General features: G+C 53.1%; 1 protein-coding gene across 4 annotated transcripts in view; it reads right to left on the bottom strand.

Annotated features, from left to right (window-relative positions):
• Window positions 1-3,964: 3,964 nt before the first annotated feature.
• The window catches only part of EHMT1 (euchromatic histone lysine methyltransferase 1), an 87,183-nt gene continuing 66,993 nt past the window's right edge, over window positions 3,965-24,154 (bottom strand). For all 4 annotated transcript variants that reach the window (XM_040460219.1, XM_040460221.1, XM_040460220.1 and 1 more), the window contains 10 exons: window positions 23,381-23,485; window positions 17,393-17,547; window positions 16,444-16,611; window positions 16,114-16,258; window positions 15,349-15,426; window positions 14,478-14,593; window positions 12,943-13,029; window positions 12,441-12,519; window positions 5,433-5,608; window positions 3,965-5,252 (listed from right to left, as the gene is read on the bottom strand). In XM_040460219.1, the coding sequence (XP_040316153.1) occupies window positions 5,075-5,252; window positions 5,433-5,608; window positions 12,441-12,519; window positions 12,943-13,029; window positions 14,478-14,593; window positions 15,349-15,426; window positions 16,114-16,258; window positions 16,444-16,611; window positions 17,393-17,547; window positions 23,381-23,485 (1,287 nt within the window). In that variant the 3' untranslated portion in view covers window positions 3,965-5,074. The remainder of the gene's footprint in view (window positions 5,253-5,432; window positions 5,609-12,440; window positions 12,520-12,942; window positions 13,030-14,477; window positions 14,594-15,348; window positions 15,427-16,113; window positions 16,259-16,443; window positions 16,612-17,392; window positions 17,548-23,380; window positions 23,486-24,154) is intronic.

Below are 24,154 nucleotides of genomic sequence, written 5' to 3'. Positions count from 1 at the left end.
CCTGTCCTGCATCTTTCTTGCAAGTCTGAGATTCTATCTGGCTTCCTTGGCTTAACACATAGTTTTAAATGGTGAGATAACGAAGCACATGCTGTATTGTTCCAATTATAAAAAATTCTAGAACAGAAACTATTCATCTATACTGACCCAGGCAGATCAGCATCTCCCGGGGCAGGGTGGGGTTGACTGCAAAGAGGCACCAGCAATGTTTTGGGGGATAATGAGACGTTCTTTACATCTTGATTGTGATGGTGATAGTTACAGGAGTATATACACTTGTCAAAATTCATGGAACCCTTGAGTACATTTTATGATATGTGAAGTATATCTCAGTAAAGTTGATTTTAAAAGTTAAAAAAAAATCCACCCAGCTTTTTTTTTTTTTTTTTTTGATAGGAATTTATATGGTGTTTCAGAATAAAAACAATTTGGAGTATGTAGACCACAGGTGATTTTGATACTTAAAATGAAGCTACAGGAATAAAGACAGAAAGACAGGCAAATAACCACAGGAATGAGAGTTCATAAATAGAGTCCTCACGCATGTGCCAACTAATGTTCTACCAAGGAGCCAATGCAACTCAATGGGAGAATCTTTAAATCTTTCTAAAAATCAGCAAATGCCCACACTGGGGAAGATGAGGCTTGATCTCTACCTCCCTCGATGCTCAAGCATCAGTTTGAGATGGATCACACACCAAAGCATAAAGTCTAAAATCGTAAGGATTTAGAAGCAAATGGGAAATGATCTTCTCAACCTTGGAATGGGCAATGATATGATGCCTGCGGACAGAGAAAATGCCCCCAGAATAGAGACTGGACTTGCCCCAATCTGTAAACTTCTGCTCTGAAGAAAATGAACACAAAATAACAGACTGAGGGAAAACACTTAAATACTTCTGTCTGACAAAGAAAGGACCTGTACCTAGAATACACAAAGGACTCCTACGCTTAACGATGGAAAGATGGTCCAATTAAAAAACACACAAAAGACTGAACACTTTGCACGGACAACACGCATCTGAAAAGGTGCTCATCATCAGTGGGGATGCAAATGAATGCCACGTGCCACCACACCCCCCCCCAGAATAGGCGCACTTGGTACTAGCGGGGGACACCAGCAGAGCGCTCTCACACGCGACGGTGAGTGGAATAGCACAGCCACAATGGAACATGCGCTGACCGCCTCGCGCAGCAAGTCCGTGTCCAGGGATTTTCCCTGCACAACAAAAACATTCACACAACAGGCTGTAAGAGAATGTTCACAGGTGCTTTCCTGATAATAGCTCCAAACTGGAAATACAAATGTACATACGATGGGGAAGAGGTAAACAAACCTGGCATATCCTTACCACGGAATTCTCTTCAGCAATAAACTGACGCTTTACAAAGTGCGAGCAAAAAAAAAACCAAACAAACAAACAAACAAACAAAAAACTGAGCAAGAGAAGCTAGAAAAAAGAGTCATATGCTGCATGGATCCATTTACATGAAGTTCTGCAATGGAAAAGAACCAATCCAATCTATGGTGAAAGAAACCTGAACAGGAAATGCCTCTCGGAAGTGGGAACCAGCTGGGAAGAACACAGAAACTTGCCAGGTGACGGGAAAGGCCTATTCTCTGGGGAGGGAAGGGTTACGTGGGGAAAGCGGTCTGTCAAAACCTGCTGTGCTGTACAAACAAGACCCAGGCACTTCACCATGTGAAAACCATCCCTCAATTCTTAGAATCTTCAATTCATACCAGACACCAAATACATCCCACCTAGATTCCAGAGCTAAACTTAAACTTACGTTCAGCATGGGTACAAAGCTACGATGTATAGAGTTCCCACAAATCAGTAAGGGAAATATGAACACCACAATGAAATTTTCACCAAGGTAGTACACACAAGAGGAAAAACCGGTCTGCAACAACCAAGTAAGTGCAAAATGTAATGCTTTGAGGCATCACGTTGCTCTGGATAATTAGAAAAAGTAGGAAGTAGGACAATGGTGCATGCAAGGTGTGTGAAAACATGCCCCCTTGGTGGAGGTAAAGGCTGGGGTTTTGCTGATCACTTCCCAAGTGGACACCAGGGACGCCCTCTGACCCCTTCTCTAAGAGAACACCAGCGGAGTGAAGGGTGGCACACAAGTGCTACAGTCCCTGGTGGAGACTGGAAACATCCATGCGTACGTCAGCAAGGACTTAACCGCGGTGTGGTCCCGAGGAGTCACAGACAGGACACAGCCGAGGGGAGGGCATGGTGTGCTCCCTGAACCAGGCAGGGAGGCTGAGAAAAGGCGTTTCTGGCGGGTTTCTCGGTTTCTCTCTAGTTCTCATGTGCTGTTTTGATTTTGGCAATGACATGTATGACTTCTCCAGAGAGAACTACCCACCCCACCCCACCCCCCCGAGCCACATGCCCACACCCACGCTTACAGATTGTGCCCTGCTGGCGCAGAGACCCCACAAGCTTCTCTGGGCCCAACCCTGAGCCCTGCCCACAACTGGTTTAGGGACAGCCACAGCAGATGCTGATGGGAGTCTCTAGGACCAGGCAGGAAACAGCAGCCCAGGACACAAACTTTAGGCTCCCCAAAGCCAAGCCCTGTGCAGGCTCATTTTATTTAATGTTTATTTTTGAGAGAGACAGAGCGTGAACAGGAGAGGGGCCGAGAGAAAGGGAGACACAGAATTTGAAGCAGGCTCCAGGTTCTGCGCTGTCAGCACAGAGCCCGACATGGGGCTCAAATCCACAAACCGCGAGATCACTAACTGAGCCAAAGTCAGATGCTTAACCGACTGAGCCACCCAGGCTCCCTGTACGCTCCTTTTAGATGGTCAGGACTTGCTGTCATGGTGTCTGGTGGGTGGGAGGGTGGTGGGGTCTACTCACCGCACAGGCTCCCCTAACAAAGCAGCAGTTTTCGACAAGACTGGATCCTGACTCGACAGATACCTCTGCACACCCAGCATCTAACCCCGTGCACAGGACAATCACCAAAGCGCAAACGACCTTAGCTGACTGCAAGGTAAGGAGCTTAGAACCCAAGGGGGTGAGGACTGTGCTGGGGCAAGGGCCACAAAAGGTTGGTGGGGTCCACGAGGCCTGAAGTCCAAGCTCCAGGTGGATCCCCTGCCCCTCCCCTCCCCCCCACTGCCTCTGGGATGAGGCCTCCTATGGGCCCACTGTCCCGAACCCTCCCGGGCCACTGCCCCAGCCCAGTCCCCGCTCAAGGCACCACCCAGAGAAGAAAGACAAGCCTGGGGAGCCAACCCAAGCCCTCCTGGAAGAAGGGGCGTCGTCTTTCTATAGGATCAGCCCCATCTCTGTCCCACTTGGGTCACGGGTGCTCACGCACACCCAGGCCTGTAGTCACCTTCCTGGTGGTGACACGGCTGGACCAAGGGCCCCAAGGGAAGGCATCCTACCTGGGCTATTCACAATGTGCAGAAGAGCTGTTACTGTTCCAGATAAATGTCTGAAAGTGTCTAACTGGATGACTTCCATGTATTAAAAAACCCAAACACTCAAGCTATTTCTTGTTGAGTTTCCAGGTGCCGGGGTGAAGGCCAGCCCTGCACAGGACACAGGGCTCCTGCTGAGGGGCAGAGGCCGTGGCTAGCTGGCAGGAAGAAACTGCTCCAGTCTCATCGCGCTCAAATGCAGATCTGATTAGGGATTCTGGGCACTTACCTGGTGCTTACGCCCATCAGCCTCCAGAAAGATATCTGGGCCTCAGTGCCTGGTGCTGGTCGTACAAAGGCACGCACACACACAGGCTTGCACACACACTCTGCACTTGTCTGCCTGGGGCGGATGCAGGTAGCGTCCTCTTCAGAGACAGGCTGTGCTGACAAGGAAGGTGTGTGCCGCCTGCTCGGTCCCGGGCCGCGTGTGAGCCCGCGAGCACCCCAGAGGGAGCACGGGTGTTTGGCAGAAACCAGCTGAAACATGGCATCATAATAAAAACCTCCTTTAAAGTACTTCTTTTTTTTTTATTGATTTCATTGAAAACAGAACAAGAAATGGTCTGAGCCAAAAGACTGCTCTTAAAACTGTCAAAAACATTTTAACAGAAAAAAATAAACATGACTGCATCATGAATGTTTTAGAAGAGCCGCACAAAAACCCCACTGCTACTGCACTAATTACAGTATTTAAAAAAGTATATGCCAAAAAAAAGTATATGACCTGGCAGGCCGTCACACAAAAGGTGATGGCAAATTTATTCCACGACAAGACTAACGTTTTAAAAAAAGTTTTTTCCTGCATTTTATTCTAAAATCACTTTGTTCTCTTTATACAGTTGATAGTTTATTTTCACATGGTGAGTAGAAACCACACCAGAATCAGCACCGTTGTCTGTGTTTTGTGTTTTTATTTGTCCTAATGTTCAATAACGGTAGAAAATAAATCAGTTTATTCATCATAGCATGTGGTTTAAAAATCAACAGAAGGCGCCAGCATTGCTGCGCTGGCGGGGCCGGTGCGGGGTCCTCCTCGGGCCATGGCCCTCCTGCACCCGCCAGACCGCTTCCTCAGAAAGAAATGCATTAGAGGTCTGATATATAGGACTAGATATAGGACTTCTTTAAAAAGCAAACAAACGTTTTCTCCAAAGTCAGTGACGGCTTGGCCCTGACCTCTCCTAGGTCGAGGTGGGGACGGCATCTGCGCGGTGCCCAGAACTGGCACCAGCCACGCAGGCCTCGTGCAGGCAGGTCTAACGGAGCAGCTCGAGGGTGATGGTGTCTTCGGCAGGTGCCACGCAGGGAGCCTGGGCTGACCGGGCTTTGCCAACAAGCCCCACGGTGGAACAGGAACCAGGGGAGTTGAGGGGGAACGGGAAACGTGGAAACGACAAAACCATCATCAGAAACTCACAAGGTCACGCCAGCGCGGATTCCCAGAGTGTTCCAAAGCGCCCGCCCCCAGCCCGGAGGCAGCCACGCTGGGGCCTCGCAGCCACGGCCCAGGTCCCTCCAGCCCCAGGTCGGAGCCCTCGGGTGTTGTGTGCGTTTCGCCTTCCTCTCCAACCTCAGTGTGAACGGCACCGACGCTCAGCGCCGCAGGCCGGCTGCTGCTCATAGGGGGTCAGCGGTGGAGGAGCTGGTGTCGGGCAGGCCGTTCTCCTGGCCGTCCTGGGCGGCGCTGGCCTGCCGCTGCGCCGCGGCCGTGCTGGAGTGCCGGCACTTGGGGGAGCCACATCGGCAGCTGAACAGCTTGCCTTTGATGTCCCAGAAGCGCTCCCCGTAGTCAAACCTGGGGAGACAGCAGAGCTAAGGGTGCATCCAGGCCCCACACCGCCTGGGGGCAGGCCAGCCTGAGCAAGCGGTCTGGAGACACAGGAGGCTACCGGGGGTAAGTCTGCACTGAATGGCACACGGGTGCACCCCGGAAGGTCCCCAGACCCGGCCAGCCCCTGGGGACCACGGCACCTACCCCAGCTGCTCCCCAGCCTCAATCAGGCGGGTGCTGAAGAAGGCGATCCTGGGAAAGCGCAGGTCCTGGTGTGACATAAACACGCGCACGGGCACCAGGTTGGGCTCGCAGTGATGGTTGATGAAGCGGCTGACGTTCCCGTAGAACCGCGCGTCAATGCAGTACACCTCACCATCCTAGTGGGAGGGAAGGAGAGCGGGGAGCTCGCGCAGGAGTCTGCAGACCGTGGGCAGAGATGCGCCCCCAGAGCAGGGACGCAGGAGGCCTCCATGCCTTGGGGAGGCGGCCCGCTCCATATGCCTCCTGGCCAGTCGGGCTGCACAGGGCACACGTGGATCATCTGATGCTCTGACGCCACCAGTACCAGGAGGAAGGAGGCGGGCGATGGGAACCACAGGGGGCGGCAGAGCCCATCGCAAGCAGGTGCCGGGAGACTCGGAGCGTGCAGGGCAGGTCGGACAGACGGAAGGAAGCAGCACTCGGGCCGAGGGCCGTCAGGTGGCTCCCGAGGGGTGGCTACAGCCACGGAACAGGAACACTGCCATGTCCTGCTAGCCCAGTGGTACAGACAGAAGTCCCACGACCCTGACCCAGCACTCCTCCCATGACAACACGCAGCAGAAGGGATACTGAGCCGACAGTGAGAAAGGGTGCTTGGTTGGGGGCCTGACCTCACCACAGGAGCCCTTTAAGAAGCAGTTTTCTCTGCAAGAACCCAGAGTGCCAGAGGTGGCTAGGGCCTGAAGTCAGAGGGGCCATATGGCAAGGAATGTGGGTGGCCGGGCACAGCCAGTGAGGAAGTGGGCGTCGACCCCAGAATGCAAGGAGCTGAATGCCACACCCACAAAACAGACTGCGGGCACCTCTCCCCAGACACCCCCATCAGCCCCTGGGGCCCCAAGCAGAGAGCCCGGTCACACAATGTCCACAAGGGGAAGCCAGTGAGCACGGACCTTCTCGTGTGGCTGAGTCCCTGGGCACTTGTGATGCAGCGACCACAGGAACCAAGTGTAAAGTGTGGGAGGGAAAACCAGTCAGGCAACAAGGAGAAGGGGACCTTCCAGGTGTGCATCCTGCATATGGCAGAGCATTAACCAGAAGCCAGAGGACCCTCAGTGGTCAAGGGAAGACAAAACGGTGGCAGAGACGGGTGGTCTCTATCAAGTTTTCTGCCAAACCAAAGGCATACATGCCCCTGACTCAGCAATCCCACCTCCCGGCAGGTCCCGAAGACATGCCGAAGTCCAGAACGATGGCCACGGCACGGATTCTGGCCTCTGCCTCTGGGTGTGACGGACTAGGTCTGCAGGCGAGCCCACCCTGCGCAGCAGGGGAAGCTGGGAGCAGAAGCTGTGAGGATCGGGAGCGAGGAGCCGGAGCCCACGACGGCAGAGCGGCCAGGGATGTCGCCACCTCAACAGGGGAAGAGCCCGCACTTGAGCCCAGCCGGCCAATTTTAACAGAGCACACGACACACGTCGCAGGAACGCTGGAGCCACCAGCAAGTCAGCACGAACAAAGACAAAGAACCGAGGAAGTGGACACGTTCTGAAGAGAAAGGACAATCAACGGAGTCCAGCCCTGAAGTGAAGCAGATGCCGCACGGACACGTGAGGATGTCAGAAGCTCCCTTAGAGCCATCCTCGCCACAGGTAAAACAGTATGTTTCTCACCGAGTGAAAACCTCAGAGAAATAGAAATAATAAGAAAGAATGCAATGGAAATTCTCAGTTGCAGTTGCCTGGCTGCTGAGCAGAGCTTTGGGGACCTGGGTGAGGACAACACACGCCCCACACAGTGCCACGTGTGCAGGACAGGAGACGCAACAGCCAAGGCTGAAATCAACCTGAACGTCCCCAAAAGAAGGAGAAGCATCCACACGTGCTCAGAACACGGCGAGCTCTACGCCACAGCAGCACCTCAGAAAAATGGCGGGGGGACCCACCTTTTCTGTCAGAAACGTGAGGAAGTGAGACACACACATGGATACTCTCGAGGGCAGGAAAGGAGCACGCAGAACACGCAAGACCTCTGAACATGGCCTCGTGTAATCTTTACTTTTAAACCATGTAAATATTTTACATAACTAAAAAATAAATTTTAAGATTCTGGCACTTAATGTGGCACCTGGGCGGCTCAGTCGGTTAAGCGTCGGACTTCGGCTCAGGTCATGATCTCACGGTTCATGGGTTTAAGCCCCGCATCAGGCTCTGGGCCGACAGCTCGGAGCCCGGAGCCTGCTTCGGATTCTGTGTCTCCCTCCCTCTCTGCTCCTCCCCTGCTTACGCTCTGACACACTCTTTTTCTCTCTCTCTCTCTCTCTCAAAAGTAAATAAACATAAAAATGAAATGAAATGAGATGAAAGGAGATGAAATGAAATGAAATGAAATGAAATGAAAAGAAAAAGAAAAAGAAAAAGAAGATAAAATCTGGAACTGAAAATGAACCGAGACACACAAACATACCTACAACAGCAACCTGGGAGCCCACCCACACGGAGAGACCATCGCCCCAAGTGCTGCAGGCCGGTGCTCGTGTCCTCAGTGGGACATGTTCTAAGACCTCACACACACGCTGCTGCCACATGAGGGATGCTCCTCTGAAACGAACACGCGAGGAGCCGGGATCTTTACCGTGGAGGACGCAAGTATGAGACCAAAGGAGTAGGGAAGACCCAGTGATGTTACATCTGAATGGGAATAGTGATGCGAACACGTCTTTCATAACTTTTATTCCAGAGCTCTGTCCTCTAAAAAATTAGACCAGAGCCAACGGCACCCTGGTGGCAATGAGCACCTTGGTGTCCTGACTTGGTACCTAAAAATCATCTCCACTGCAAGGACCAGGGGCAGCTTAGGGAAGTCTGAGGCCAAATGAGGGAAGCCAGACATAATGGAGCCCAAGGAGGCGAGGCTGGTGTGAACAGGCTCCACGGCCACGGAAAGGGACAGCTCGAGCTTCGGAAAGAATGACGATGACTGGTCAAAACTGAGTACAAAAAATCTGGGAGCCAGTCACATGTGGAGACCCTGACCAAAGCCTTCAGGACATGCAACAGCCCCTTTCCCATGCTGGGGACAAGCTGCAGGCTCCACACCCACCCCGCCTCAGTCACAGAGCACAAAGTTGGGTCCCCTGCCCACTGGTCTCTGGACCCCATAGCTTCCAATATGCTACCTGCACTTTCCTGGAAACAGGGGCAGGAGAGGTGAGTGTTCAGAAGGTTCCAGAACAGCAAGGAGAGGGAGACCTTGGGGTCTAGGCACAGACCCAGAGCCCAGGGACAGTCCATGCCAGGGAGAAGGCAGGCTACATGGCAACAGGTGGTCAGACCCTGGAAACATTCTGAAAGCAGAGCCAGAAAGTCTGCTGACGCCTTAGACCGTGGGTGGGGACGGCCCAAGCAGTGGGCACATAGGTCCCTCAGGCACAGGAGCAGCCACACTAATGGGGACATGAGGTCTGAGCTGGAGCGGCCCCTGGAGGCTATGGTGTACTCGCAGCCCTTCACACACCAAAAGGAATGAGCCACAGAAGCAGGATGAAGGGAGCATCTTGAGGGGCCCAATCTGGTGGGGTGAGGCTGATGAAAGACTGGAAGGTCGGGAGTCACGAGGGCAGCCGCTGGCAGGAGAGACGGGGCTGCCAGAGTGGTGCCCCAGGAGGGGCTGGGGTCTGGCTCCACCCCCAGACACCAGGGACGAGGACACTGGATGCTGCTCAGATGCCAACGCCGCTAAGTGGTTCAACAGACCAGACATCATCCCAGTCAGATCCCAGCAGCCTCTCCGCACAGACACCCGGATTCTCAAGCTTACATGGAAATGCAGAGAACCCCAGAGAACTAAAAGGACCTTTAAAAAGGAGCTACCTGGTGTCAATATTTACTCTGAACTGACAGCAGTCAAGAGACAGTGGTATAGCTTTGAGGGTCAGCAGATAAATCAAAGGAACAAAACACAGTTCAGGCACAGACCTACCAGCAGAAGCCTTTCCGGCTGACTGGCTGACTGGCTGGCTGGTCTGGAATAACTGTATATTCACACGGACAAGCAAAAATCTCCAGCCTTATCTGAAACTACATACTCAAGATGGATCATGGATCTAGAAGTTAAAAATATAAAAATTTTAGAAAAAGGAGAAAATCTTCACAACCTTGTGATAGACAAAGATTACTAACAGCACAAAAAGCACTAAACCATAAAAAAACTATTCTGTTCTATGAAAGACATCGTTAAGAAAATGAAGATGCACAGGGGCACCTAGGTAGATCAGTCGGTTAGGTTCCGACTCTTGATTTCAGCTGAGGTCATGATCCCAGGGTCCATGAGATGGAGACGAGATCAAGCCCAGTGTCTTGGGTTCTCTCTATCCTTCCGCCACCTGCGCATGTATTTTCACTCTCTCAAAATAAAGAAATAATTTTTTTTTTTAAGAAAAAGAAAATGAAGAAGCACAGGCTAGGAGATAATACAGGTGTCTGACACAGGTCACGAATCAGGAACTGTAAAGAGCCCTTCCAACCCAGTAAGAAAACAAGTAGCCCAATTAAGCGATGGGCAACAAATTTTAAAAACTCGCACACAAAAGAAGACATAAGGAGGCCAACTGGCATGTGAAAAGATGCTCCTGTCAATAATCATCAAGAAAATGCCAAATTAAAATGACAGTGTTTGGAACTCTCCTTTGCTGCTGGTGGAAATGTACAGTGGTCCAACCACTTTGGGAAAGTGCTTGCTCCTTCTTTGTAAGTTATTAAATGTATACTTTTACCAGACGGCAATAATCCCACTCCCAGGAATTACCCAGGAAAATACAACTCACACCCACAAAAAAACAAGTCTATGAAGATTCACAGCAGGTTTACTCCTAACAGCATAATCTGGAAATATCCAGGTCCATCCACAGTGGTAGCACAACCCAGCACGGGTATTGGTGGGTCACAGGATCTGCAACCACCTGGGTGGCCCACGAAAAGCCAGACAGAGAGGAACACACGCTCTGACTCCACTTCCAGGAAATTCTAACGCAGGAAAAACCCACCAGCAGAGACAGACAGTGGCTCCGTGGCCAACCAGGCTGGGGGCATATCGGGGCACAGGTGCCTTTGGGGTAATGTTCCAGATCTTGCCTGTGGGGGTGATTAGGCTGTACACACATTTGTAAAAAACAAAATCACATGCTTAAAGTTCACTGCGTGTAAATTAATTACAATAAAGTTGACCCCAAAGTAAAATGATCAAAAACCTATTAGATAAAACAATACAACAAACGATCTACAGGATCCCACCACAGAACACCATCAAACATTACTGGGGGTAACTGAAGACGACAAACAAGTGGAGTGATACACCCTAGAAAAGAAGGTGGCAAGACCCTCAGTGACCCCTAACTGTGTCACGGGTTAAACCACCCTAATGAAATCCCTACAGGGGTTCTGCAGAACTTGTCAAGCTGATTCTAAAACTTATATAGAAACTGAAGGAAACCAAGAAGATCAAGACACTCCCAAAGACCCCAGCGTCAGAGGACATAAACTAGGATGATTAATGTGGCACAGCCCAGCCAAGACAGTCGTGGACACAGGGAAGCCCCAGGCACACAAGGACACTGCATTATGACAAAAGCTGCACTACTGAGCAGTGGAGAAAAGGGTGATCTTCTCAACAAATGGTCCTGAGTCAGGCAGATACAGATATGGGGGGGGGGGGGGGGGAAGCTTAACCCTACAGTAAAGTGACTATATACCTACATGTAGAGGCCAAGTGTAACTTCTGGGGAATAGCACAGATGTGTATCTTTTGATCACCCTTTAAAACACCTCGGCTTTACTGGGACATTACAAAACCCCACAATACGTAGGAAGAAGCTGATAAACTGGACTGCACTAAAAATAACTTCCAGAGCGCTTGGGTGGCTCAGTCAGTCAAGTGTCCGACTCTGGTTTTGGCTCAGGTCATGATCTCATGGTTCATGGGATCAAGCCCTGTGTCAGACCCTTCGCTGACAGCACAGAGACTGCTTGGGATTTTCCCTCTCTCTCTCTCTCTCTCTCTCTCTCTCTCTCTCTCTCTCTAAAACAAACAAACAAAAGAGCTTCCATTCGTTAAAAGGCATCATTAGGAACTAAACAAGCCACAGACAGAAAAGATCCACGAGACACAAATGTCAAAAGAGCATCTGACCCAGAACACATAAAGAACTGCTACAAACCATAAAAGGCAAACAGCTCAACAGATGAGGAAAGGCAGAAGACCGAGGAAGAAGCACAAAGAGGATCTGGGGCAGGGCATGGCTCACTGCACCGTGCACACATGTTGGGGTCACTGGGGCGCCCCAGAAGTCTTGGGGTAGGGGTGTGGGGCAGTGCCCATGCACTGCAACCTCCCAGGATGTAGGTTTCTCTTCGTGAAACACAGATCTCACATGCATGGCTCTCTGAGAGCCACCTGCAGGGCAGGGCTGGGGCGGGCACGGCAGGAAGGTCCGGGCCTGGCTCAGTCCTCATCCACAGGGCAGCTACTCGGGACTCTGGCTAGAGAGCCCCATGTCCCCACTTCTACCCTGACTGCTTCTGCAAGTTCTTAAACAGGAAAGTCACAAACCGAAAACAACACAGGTACCAGGGTAGGGCAAGGACAGCTTGAGGTTGCCTCCAAAAGTCCCCGGAAGCCTGGATCCAGGGTCCAACTACTGTCCCCACAACCAGGAGAGCAGCTGGGACACACATGCAACCCCTGATGCTTCACACAAGTCTTGCTCCCACTTTGCCTGTCACCGTGAGCCCCCTGCCCTCTGACGGCCATGGGCTCTAATCCCATGAGCAGTGAGGCTTCAGAGGGCTGGTGCATCCGGGCTCAGCACCTTCAGGAGAGGCAGGCTACTCTCTGCACGAGCCCAGAGGCCTCCTGAGCGCAGAGCGGGGCTGGTGTGAGCGAGCCTCCTTACCACTCCCATGCTGCACGCTTGCAATCTGCTCTACACCCCAACCCCTCCAAACACATTACCTTATTGTCAAGATCAAAGAGGTAAGAGTCTTCTTCCCGAACGTCAGCTTCCGAGTCAGAGATGAGCTCTCCCACATACCTGCAGGAAGCAAGATGTGCGTGAGAACACCAGACAGCACTGCCTTGCCCCTGATGGCAGGACGGGTTGCACAGCAGCCATGGTGGGGCCCTCTAAACTGTCGCCAAACGTTTTGGAAAATTTTGCCAGGGACTGAGCTAGGATTTAACTTCAGGACCCAGAAAAGGGCGACACAGAAACCCCTTCTCTGACCAGGGATCCACAGTGACCCTACCCTGGAAACCCCTGAATGGTACCATCTTGAATGAGCCATGACCTGGTAAGAGCCTAAGTGCAAGCAAAAAGCCAAGGAGGTAGGTGAGGTAGGTGGAGACAACATGAACTTGGTTTTCAGGGATACCCGCAAGTCCCAGGAACAGCTCTGCTGTCCACAAAACGGCAGAGGCAGCCGGCAGCCCTGGGGCGACCCAGGCACTCACTTACTCGCAGACGAAGGTGCCCAGGGGGATGTCCTGCAGGGACCGCACGCCCCAGCCCATGTTGTGTGTCCGGTAGAGCTGCAGCCTCGCCCTGGAAAACAGGGTCAGCCACTCACTGCCAAGTTCCCCAAAGCTCAGCTCACATGCAGATTACACTGCCAGCCACAGCAGCACACAGAGTGGAAGATACTGCCTTCTTTTTTTTTTTTTAATTTTTTTTTTTCAACATTTATTTATTTTTTTTGGGACAGAGAGAGACAGAGCATGAACGGGGGAGGGGCAGAGAGAGAGGGAGACACAGAATCGGAAGCAGGCTCCAGGCTCTGAGCCATCAGCCCAGAGCCCGACGCGGGGCTCGAACTCACGGACCGCGAGATCGTGACCTGGCTGAAGTCGGACGCTTAACCGACTGCGCCACCCAGGCGCCCCAAGATACTGCCTTCTTAACTGGAGAGCACCTCAGAGCTTCACGTTCAAAGAAGCAGCGACTCTCGCACTGATGTCCACGGTGCGCACTCAGTCAGTGCAAGATGGCCTCAGAACTGGGCCCGAATGCCAGCGCATGGAGCACAGCCCCTGGCCCTCCCATTCCTTCATCTGAACACAGGGATAGGTCTAGCCAAGCCTCTAGGCTGTGATGACGGGAAAAGGGGCTAACGCCCGGCATGCCCCTCAGGGTAGATGGGGAGCTCTCCCAGGCCCAGGGCCATGAGGACCCGCCTGCCCCTTGGTGTGTCCAGGGGTCCTGGGGACGAAGGGCATATCTGTCCTCCCCCAGAGGATGTCCTGTCAACAGGGGACAGGGACATGTGGGCTGGTCAGAAGCACTCTCTGGCTGCTGATACTGTGACACTAGACTGATGTCATACGTAAATCCCCTTCACAGCTGAGAGGGCGGAAAGAGGTCTTCTAATTCTCAAGCTCGTGTACAGAGGAAAGGCTCACGGCCAGGGGACGCTCAGGTAACGGGTCCGAGCCTGGCCAGTGCAAAGGGTGCTGGCCAGACCTCCCTGGACCAAGTACCCCGAGTGTCTTAAAAACAAGGCACCCACGTGGTCTGAAATGTTTTATACCGGAACACCATCACACTGTCGCTGTTAGAGACACACAGACAGTACGGGATGTTTCAGAAATGGTTTGAGTATTAAAATAAAACAGTAGTGGCCCTAACAGTTGCTGTGTGCATGTTAACTGGGAGACAGAGGCCGTGCTCACACCAAGCCTGGCTCCCAGCCCCAGCTCAGTGGGCCTCACCCACAAATGAGCTGCTTGGAAGCAGGACTCTCATGTTATTTACTCCGGCCTGTAAAAGGCCAGAGGACACGGGACTCAAAGGAGACAGCATCTCTTCATCTCTACTGTGAACACGCAGATGCACTTGAACACACTGTGCCCCTGTCTGTATGGAATACACATAAATACAATGAACTTCGTGAGAAACCAGAATCACTTTCAAACTTGGAAAACAGACCTGACATCACTCTACTGAAGGGCTTAAAATCCTGCACCCAGGGAGGGGCTCCCAGGGCTCACGCTCACCTGAGACCGTTCTGCACGACGCGGTTCCGGCAGCTCCTCCAGCAGGAACAGGCATGGTTGCACTCAAAGATCAAGGGCGGCTCCGCCATGTTGAACTCCGGCAGGAGCCGGCCGTCCTGGGGACAGACGTGCAGTCAGGACCGAGCACGGCTCGCCACTCATGCTAAATAAACTGACACCGACACAGTTTTACAAACTAAAAACCTTATTATGAAAAGGATGGTTTCTGGTCAAACTTCGTAGCTGGGTAAGAGCATAAAGTTACATGTTCATGCTTTGGATGGGAAGCATCAAAGCAGGAGTCCACACCTGCCGTGGTCGGCCTCCCTCCTTCTCCCTGGAACTCACTCAGCCTCAGCAAGGCCACCAGCCCATAGGCCTCTCCGCCTCCTTCAAGGGGTCGGTGCCCCCTGGACCACTGCCCACTCTCGGCCTTGCAGCCCACAGGACCACAGCCATGACGGGGACCTGGCCACGGCCAAGCCATCAGGTGACACACCAGGGCCATTCTGAACACTGAGAACTTTCCTCAGAATGCTTGCTCTTGCTCACCTTCGGCACAGCCATGCCTCGCTAAGAACACGCACCCCAGCCCCAGGCCCGTGCCCCTTTCCTTACAAGGTGACTTTGGAGACAACCATCTGCCATGGTCTCCCCTCCAAGCCTGTGTCTCGTCCCCACCCCAGGACATCCTGGCTTCCACCCCCACCGATGACCTCTGAACTCTCAACTCCAAGAGCATTTAAGTTTCTTATGTTGGATGCTGGCCTTCAGAGCCCTCTCCTCATCTCCCCAGCTGCCCCAGCCCGGCTGGGCACCGTCCTGGGTCGGAGGGGACTCACCGCACAGCGCGCCCCAGCCGCAGGCTCACCTTGTCGTACCAGCAGCGCATGCTGAGCTGGCCACACATACAGTTGCTGGAAGAGCAGTCGTCAATGCACACGCAGTACTGTGGGGAGACCGTGCGTCACACGGGAGAGCTGTTCTCTGCTCACAGCCTCACGAGTCTCAAAACCACCCCTCTACCTGACACGTGCTTTCTGAAAGCCACGCCCGTGCGGAAGAAAGGTGACTGGCCCTAACGTCTCCATTCTCAGGGACACCGGGGGGTGTGCAGCCCTGAGGAAGAGGGCACGTGGGCAGAAGAGAACACCCAGCCTCTAAGACACTGCCAGCCTGCACAAGGGGCTCTGGAAGAAGAGCCTTCAGGAAGGAGAAGAGGAGGGCGTGGTCAGACACATGGGGCCATGAGACAGGGACACGTGAAGGAAATCCCGCCAGGCCTGCACTTGAGGCCAGACGCTGCCCAACAGGGAAAGGCAGAGTGCTGAGCCACGGTCCAGCCCTGAGGGCACACATCTCACTTCAGCAGGAGCCAGGCCCCTCAAGGCACAGGACGGGCTCCTCGCTCTAGCGTGGCCCACAAACTACCGATCACCAGGGGATGCTCGGCACTGCCCTGGGGGCTAGGGACCCAACACAGGATACAGGGTCCATTTTCAGGAAGGATCTTTATCTGCCTTTCAGCTCTTTGGTGGAAGACAACTGCTGTGAGGGCCGGGTCTTCTTGGGGAAACATCCGTGGACCCCGGGCCCCAAAGGCCCGCCGCCCCCCCTGCCCGCCAGCACCGCTGACCTGCAAATGGGTGATGTTTCTGTCAATGTTCATGGGGGACGTCACGCAGTTCTGAGAAACGTATTTATAGTTGCTGGGGCACGGCTCATTGTCCACAGCGTTGACACACGGGATGGGGATTCGCTCATAGCCTCGAGCAATGTCTCTGCCGCCGGAAAGGGGGGACGTTACCTTTCGCGGTGACAAGTGACGCCCCAACAGGGCAGCCGCTGAGGGCTGGGCCAGGCACTTTGCTCTCGGGCCCGGGGACGCCTCAGCTTGAAGAGAAGCTTTTGTTTCAAACTCTTAAACCCCCACGTGTCACCATTTGCCCCAGAACGGCCTCCTCACCTGCTCACCGTCTTCTCCGTCGGGACAGGCCTGTCGGGGGCTGCGTCCCGCAACGCCCGGCTCATCTGCAGAGCGTCCCACACCTGGGAGTTGAGGCTGGCACACTGCAGGGGCGTCTCTCCCTCTTTGTTTTTCAAGGTGACATCTGAATCCCGAGAAAGAAAGAGGCTAAAAGGAAAAATGTAAGCCAACAAAACATTCAGATCTTAATTTAAAGGCATGAGGATGAGATTTATGAAGTGACTCTAGTCAGTAAAAATAGAGTACACCACTCATCTCGAAATTAAGCTTTGCTGACCAGAGCTTCTAGAAAGATCAGCCTGACTCACCAGGAATGCACTCCATTACTCCTCCTCCCACATTTACAATCAAAAGTCACCTCAGTTTTCTCGTCAGGAAGAGCGTGTTAAGGAACTAAGGACGGTATCTGAGGTTTCCTGGCTTTCCCATTTAAAAGCACGCTCAAGGATGAACGGGTAAAGCACACCCAGGTGGCCGAGGACACGGTCAGGGGCCGGGAGGTGCTCCGAGGGCCTGATGCGAGTCAGAACCGCACGGTGAGCGGCAGCGCGGTGCTCCGGCCCCCACCACAGGGCAACCCCTCATCTCTGAGCTCCCACTGGGAGCACAGCGGCTCCCTAGGACCCCAACTGCAGCCACGTGTGAGTGACATGGGGAACAGCTCTGGCGAGTGGCGAACAGCAGCACCGGCACCTCCACCCCTCCTGAGCAGGGCCGGCCCGTCGCCCCAGACCGGAGGTGCCGGACAACTTGACCTAAGCATTTGGGGATTTTTCACAACGATCCTCCCTGAACCAGAAGGAACCATGCTGACTTCAGTCGCAGACTGGGAGACTCACGCCTCTGCCCGCTTGGGGAAGGAGCTCCATTCGGAGGGCCTCGCCCACCCTGGGAGCCCTGCAGGGGCCACGGCAGCAGAGCCACTCACAGGACGCAGGCGTAGCGGTCCTCCCTGGCGGCGATGTGCAGGGGTGAGTCTCCGTGCACGTTCACGGCATGCAGGTCACACCTGGCGGCCAGCAGGATCTCAGCTATGTCCACGCAGCCAGAAAACGCAGCCCAGTGTAGACAGATGTTCTCCTCCTGCACGGACAGACAGCGCAGCGCGCCAAGAGGAGGGCAGAGCACCCGTCTGAGTGCCGAGGGCACTTCCTTTTTGTTTCATTTTTGTTATAAAAGTAATGCACAGTACTGAATGTTTTGGAAATTGAATAAAAAAATCATCTGCAATAAGACCAACCTAAACACAACACATTATTAACATCACATTTGGGAGTACTGTGCTTTATCTACTTTTTAAAATTATATTCACTTTGGAATAGAAGTACAATCCCAAGAGAGGACGATACCTGTGTAAGATTTGAAAAAGGCAAAAGTAGACAAATTTGACCGCATTAAAATTTTTACTTCCCGAAAACCTCTACAGAATAAAAATTTTAAATCAAATATGAGAAAAAACCATTTGTGCCGTACACAAGATATGAACGATTTTCAATGATCGCAGCAAGTTTACTAGGGCACCACACCATAGTTCTGAAAACAAACGTGAGAGGGAGAAAACCGGAGAGCCCGTGCGGAACGTGGTACGGGAGGGTGCGGCACCGCCGGGAGGGAGAGCGGCCTACCACAGGACAGCCCACGACGGCTAGCCGGCCACACTGGGGACAAGCAAGGCGGCCGCCCCGTGCTCACTGCGGGTGACGAGGCGCACCCGCGGCCCTGACCGCCCTGCAGCCCGCTGAGCTCACGCGTCACAACTCATGGAGCCTCTCCTCTAGCGAACCTCTTCCTCGGGAACACAAGGAAGTGAAAGTCTGAGTCTTTTTCTTTCTCTAACTTGGACTCAGGGCTTAACCCTCAGAGGTGGCAGAAACATTTATTGCCCTGGAAGCGCTCTCTGCTCCCCCGGCAAAGTGTGCACCGCTCAAGGGTCCCCACCCCTGGGGGACCCCGAGATTCTCACAGGAGCCACCACCAAAGTCAAGCCTGGCTGTTCACGCTGACACCACCACGGGGGGCTCGGTGGCACCCGGGCAGAGCTCAGCACAGTGCCTGCCCCACTCGGCCCCGTGTCCGCCCTCACGGGGCCGATGTGCTGGCTACGTGACTCTGCACGCCCCATTCCTGGCCCTCTCCTGCCCAGGGGACCCCCTGTAATGCTCCTGGGCTCACAGACAATCCCCACACTCTGAGTGCATCCAATGCTTTCAGCTCAATGAACCGTAGGAAACATAAAAGTAAAGCAGAAACTGTGTGGTCCTCTCAGTTGGCAAATCGCTGCTGGCCCCAGGCACAGGCTTTTCTACAGACTCCTCCGTAGTACTCTGTGAAAAGCCAGGATTTGCCTGGGGCTTCCTTTCCTGGACGTTGTTCTGAGTCGCCTTCCTCCCCTCTGATCTCTCCATCTTCCACACATCTGCAAGCTCCAGAGCAAAATGCGATTTCCTCAGGGACCTCTTTTCTCATTCCTTCATCAGAAGGACCTATGATTTTATAACCAGAATTCCATGCTGAGACTGTCCCTGCCACCAAGGCTCCTCCTAGCATGGGACTATGCAGCCCCAGACTCACAGAGGTCTGCCTGCTGTGTCGCAACAGGCCTGACCCACGCATCTGAAGCGATAGACGGCACTCTGTTTCTGGCAAAGACAGAGCCAGAGGGACCAGCTGGACTCACCCGCCCGCCTGAGAGAGCCAAACAGTCAAAATGTGTGAAATACTGGTTTTCAGATGATGAAGGACTATATCCCTGAGAAGGGGACAAAAAAGGTGGCCGGGGTTTGCACAGCAGGCTGTGCGGCTGGGAAAGAGGCCTCTGGAGATCTGGACATCCCCACCTTTGACCTCCAGAAGGACACACCACAAAGCCCAGGAATAGAGGGCTCAGTGCCAGTACCCACACAGGAGAGATGAGCAGCCCTGGGCTGAGATCTGCTTGAAGCCACCTAATAAACCTAGAAAGTAAAACCCAAAACAATCAGACTGTTTCCAAGTAACTACACTGCACACACAACAAGACTCAAGACATTTCCAGGAATAAAGAAATTCGTAGCAAGGTAAACTTCATCATGTCTGGCATCCAACCTAAGGTTACAAACAAAACTTTCAGAGCTGACAACTACAGCGTCTGACAGAAACATACTGGAGGAGATTAACAGCATCATAGGGTGTAAAAAGAAAAACAAAAAGATTACTGAGCTTGAAAACACAGCAAAATTGCAATAAAACCAGCGAAATGGCTTTAAAATCAGCCAAACTGCAATCCTGAGTGAAAAAATTATTTAGGAAAATGAAAAGACCATCGGTGAGCTGTGGAACAATGTCAAACCAGCTGATTAATCACAGAACGGGGGCCCTTATGAAGTGGGGGTGGGCAGAAAAATCACTGGAAGAAATATGGACTGAAAAATTTCTAAATCTGACAAAACTCTAACCTCACTAATCCAAGCTCACTATACCCTTACTGACCTTCCATGCACAAACACAAGTAACACAAGACACATCCTAATCCAACTGCCAAAATCTAGTGACAAAGAGAAAATTCGACAAGCAGCCAAAAGAAAACAGATGTGCCTAACACCAAGAAGTAAGGACAAGGCACCCCGAGAGTCCCCTGTGGTAGACCCCTTGGCGAGGATGCAGGCAGTGTGAGGAAAGCATGGAGAGGAGCTGTGAACCACAGTTCCACACCCAGTGAAACATCCCCCGAGTGAGGGCAGGAAAAGGGCTCTGCGGGCACTGGTGTCGGGCAGACCGGTGCCCAGGACAGTGAGTGAAGTGAGATGCACAGAAGAAAAATGACCCTGGATCGCAGGACCTAAGAAAACAAGCGGATCTCTGAGACTTTCTTCAGTGTTTCCCAAACATCTCTGACAGTCTCAACAAAGTACGTACTGTGGCATCAGTACAATGTCTGAGAGCAACAGCATGAGGTTGGGAGAAAGGGGTACACTCTGGAAGATTCCTGTGCTATGCGTAATGTCTCGACGGGCCTCGTGGCACTTTCTCAGCATTGGGAAAGCACGGCAATGGTGTGAGGACAGGCAGGTGTGGACCCCCGCACATGTGGACAAAAGGACAAAAGTCAATTCTGTGGAGAAAGGAGGACTTTCAGCTACACATCCACACACACACGCACACACACACACAAATACAGAACTTTGATTCACACCTCCTACCATCTATGAAAATGACCACCTGAAACTAAAAACTATTATAAGAAAACATGGGAGAAAGGGATCTGAGGTTAGGCAATGAACTCTTAAAGAGAACACCAAAAACATGACCTGTAAGTAGAAAATAATTTGGGCGCCTGGGTGGCTCAGTCGGTTGAGCGTCTGACTTTGGCTCAGGTCAAGATCTCACAGTCCGTGAGTTCGAGCCCCGCGTCGGGCTCTGTGCAGACAGCTCAGAGCCTGGGAGCCTGCTTCGGATTCTGTGTCTCCCTCTCTCTCTGCCCCTCCCCTGCTCATGCTCTGTCTCTCTCTCCCTCGCTCTCAATAAATAAATAAAAATTAAAAAAAAAAAAGAAAATAATTGATAAGCCGGACTTTATCAAAATTAAAAACCATCTGCTTACTTGTTAGGGTTTATAAACCATCTGATACAGAGGACCTGTACATAAAATGTACTAAACCCTTCAAAACTGAAGGATACAACAATAAACATCCCACTAAAACATGGGCAACAGATGTGAGCAGACCCCTCCCAGAATAGGACACAGACTGACCATGCTGAGGCCCGGGGAGGGGGAAGGAGCAGCTCTCGGACACTGGGAAGGGCGTGGCCGCTCCAGAAGCTGGGCGGTGTCCTCACAGACGTGAGCACACACACATCACGGGACCCAGGTGTCACCTGAGGGAAATGACAGCATGTGGCCATGCAAATGTGTGGCCTGCCTGTGTGCGTGTTCACAGCGGCTCCACGTGTGAGAGCCAGACCCAGAAGACCCAAATGTCCGTGACCAGGTAAGGGACGAGTGAGCTGATCTGTCCACACGACGGAACACTGACCGCCAGACCAACGCTGCCTGAGCTGCGTCCACACCGCAGGGATCTACCCACGGAACACCAAGCTCACAAAGAACCCCCACGGGACAGAAAGCGGTGCAGGCGGCTGGCTACAAAGCAGCAGGAGGAAACTGGGAAGGAGTGTCATGCACTGGTGTGGCTGTGGTGGACTCTGGGCTCACAAGCATCTATTTCAGGTGTACGTGTCACTGCACACCTGCCACGGTACAGTCTGCCGCTAGCGCGACGATGGAACTGTCAAGGTGAAACGTGGTTCCGTCGTCATATGGCCCGCAGACACGCAATTCGTCAATCCTTCTGACTCCCAAGGACCGCCATCAGCACCAGCACTGACACCCGCTGGACTCTGTGAGGCCGTGTGCTGCCCACACACCCGCACCCCGACCCCAGACAGCTGCACGAGGGGCACCATGCCCAAGGACACACGGCTGCAACTGGCCTAACCACGTCACAAAGCATCAGCAGGGCAGGTCGCGACTGCTCTCTGCTGCAGCCACAAGGGACCTCCCCGCACCCCTTCCCTTTATCCTCACCTTCCAGTCCCCGGTCCCTTTCAGGCGGTGTCATCGTACTCACACCAGCTCTGAGGACACGAACAGAAACACCCCGTAGCCGAGCCACGCGCTGCAGGTCCAGATCCCGGCCTGTGTGCCACGTTTCTGGGCAGGGTGAGACCCGCTCACAGATGCAGGAAAGGGTCCCAATGCTGAGCAGCCACAATGAGAGACCAGGTGGTGCTCGCTGCTCCCACCCCTTCTTCAAGCGGGGGTCTAGAGAGCCCTGTCCCGCTCAGGGTTCAGAACCGGAAAAGGCCACCTGCCTCCCCACCTTGGACGCTCAGACTCCACGCTGACTTGCACGCTACTGAACGGTGTGCTTGGAACAATCAACTCTTACTGCCAACCTGCTTTCTTATTTCATTATCAGTTTAATGAGTCTGTGGCTAGACTTTCTATTTATGGCTTTTGGTGACACTCTGTAACAGTGGACATAGCTCTGCAGGGCACACTGCATCTGTCTGTCCTGGGAACCCTGTCCCTCTGCCTTGCTCCAGAGCAGGTCCCCAGTGACCTTCCCAGAAATGCCCTCTTAAATTAACTGGAGTTGGGGCGCCTGGATGGCTCCGTCGGCTAAGCGTCCGACTTCGGGGCTCAGGTCATGATCTCGTGGTTCGTGGGTTTGAGCCCCACGTCAGGCTCTGTGCTGATAGCTCAGAGGCTGGAGCTGCTTCAGATTCTGTGTCTCCTCTTTGTCTCTGCTCCTCCCCCACTTGTGCGTGTGTGCCCTCTCTCTCTCTCTCTCTCTCTCTCTCTCTCTCTCTAACATAATAACTGAATAAACTTAAAAATACATAGATAAATTAATTAACTAATTAATTAATTAACCGGAGTTGCCTGCTGACACACAGGCTGCCAGGAGGTTACTCCCACAGGGACTGGTGAGTCTTCGGACCTTGGCCCCAAGCCCCCATTTTCTGAGACCAAACCTGTCCCACAAAACCAGCCTTCAATACCAGCACCTTAGCTCTCGTGGTCTGAGTGCATGGTGGCAACCACAGAATGAGCCGGCGCTCACACATCTACCTGCACAGGGATGGTGTGCACCCTGGGCTCCTCAATCCAGGTGCGCCTCTAAATAGGCAGGTACCACCCATGGGCAGGTCTCAGGAACCTCCGCCCCTCAATCTATACCCAGCAACTGGCCAACACACAAAACAACCTGAGGAAACCACAGTGGGTCCAGGGGCCACTGAAAACATGGAAAAAGAGGGCAGAGCCTTGGTCAGGTTTCCAAGAAAAAGAACCTTCAGCTGTCAGCTCTGCACGCCCTGGTCTCTCCATCCTCCTCCAGGACCTGCTTAGGACCAGCGAAACCCAGAGACTCACGTTGTCCCGGATGTTGATGTCAGACCCCTTGGACAGCAGCAGCTTCACGAGCTCCACGTGCTTATACTCAGTGGCCCAAATCATGGGTGTCCAGCCGCCATCATCCTAATTTCAACAAACAAACAAAACACAAAGCCCTACAATTCGCCACAGCTCCCAGAGACAAGTAACATGAAGAGCAGTCTCACTGAGGACCTATAAGGCGGCCCCAAGAGGCGGGAGCCAGACCAAGTTCCCATTTTCTTGGTGAGGAAACTAAGGCTCCGGGTATAGCCCCAGACATCTCAGTGGGTGCAAGACGGAGCCCGAACCACCCAGTGTGACCCTCACAAGCCTCTGCTCTGAGGGGGACAGATGGTTCTGCGGGACCTCGCCCCTCTCCAGCCTGGAGCACAGACACTGCCAGGACAATACCCTGCACACCTGAGTGCACCTGCCAGGATCCCTGGACCAGAAACACTGTTGACCAGACCGACCCTCAGAGACCAGAAGTCTGGTTGGTGGGAAGTGCTGGCCCCAGTGACACAGACCCCGAGGAGGAAGCAAGAGCAGGCTGCCAACAACTGCGGACGGAAAGCAATCCAAGCCCAGAGACTGACAGAGGCTGTGCGCAGTTCTGGCTTCTTCCTAAAGGGCAGACGGCAGAAAGTCTTCGCAGACTGACCCCATCTGTGGGGTCCACTGTGGTTCTGACCGGTCGGCTTTCTACCACTCCACCCACCCAGGCCTGTCTCTCCTTACTCAGTTGGTCGTGGGTAGTTTTGCTTAAGCCAG

This window comes from Herpailurus yagouaroundi, unplaced genomic scaffold (assembly GCF_014898765.1).
Source record: "Herpailurus yagouaroundi ecotype Mexico unplaced genomic scaffold, PumYag 249, whole genome shotgun sequence".
In the NCBI taxonomy this organism is placed as follows: domain Eukaryota; kingdom Metazoa; phylum Chordata; class Mammalia; order Carnivora; family Felidae; genus Herpailurus; species Herpailurus yagouaroundi.
Note: the sequence above shows the minus strand (reverse complement) of the source record. Positions and strands in the feature narration are given on the sequence as shown.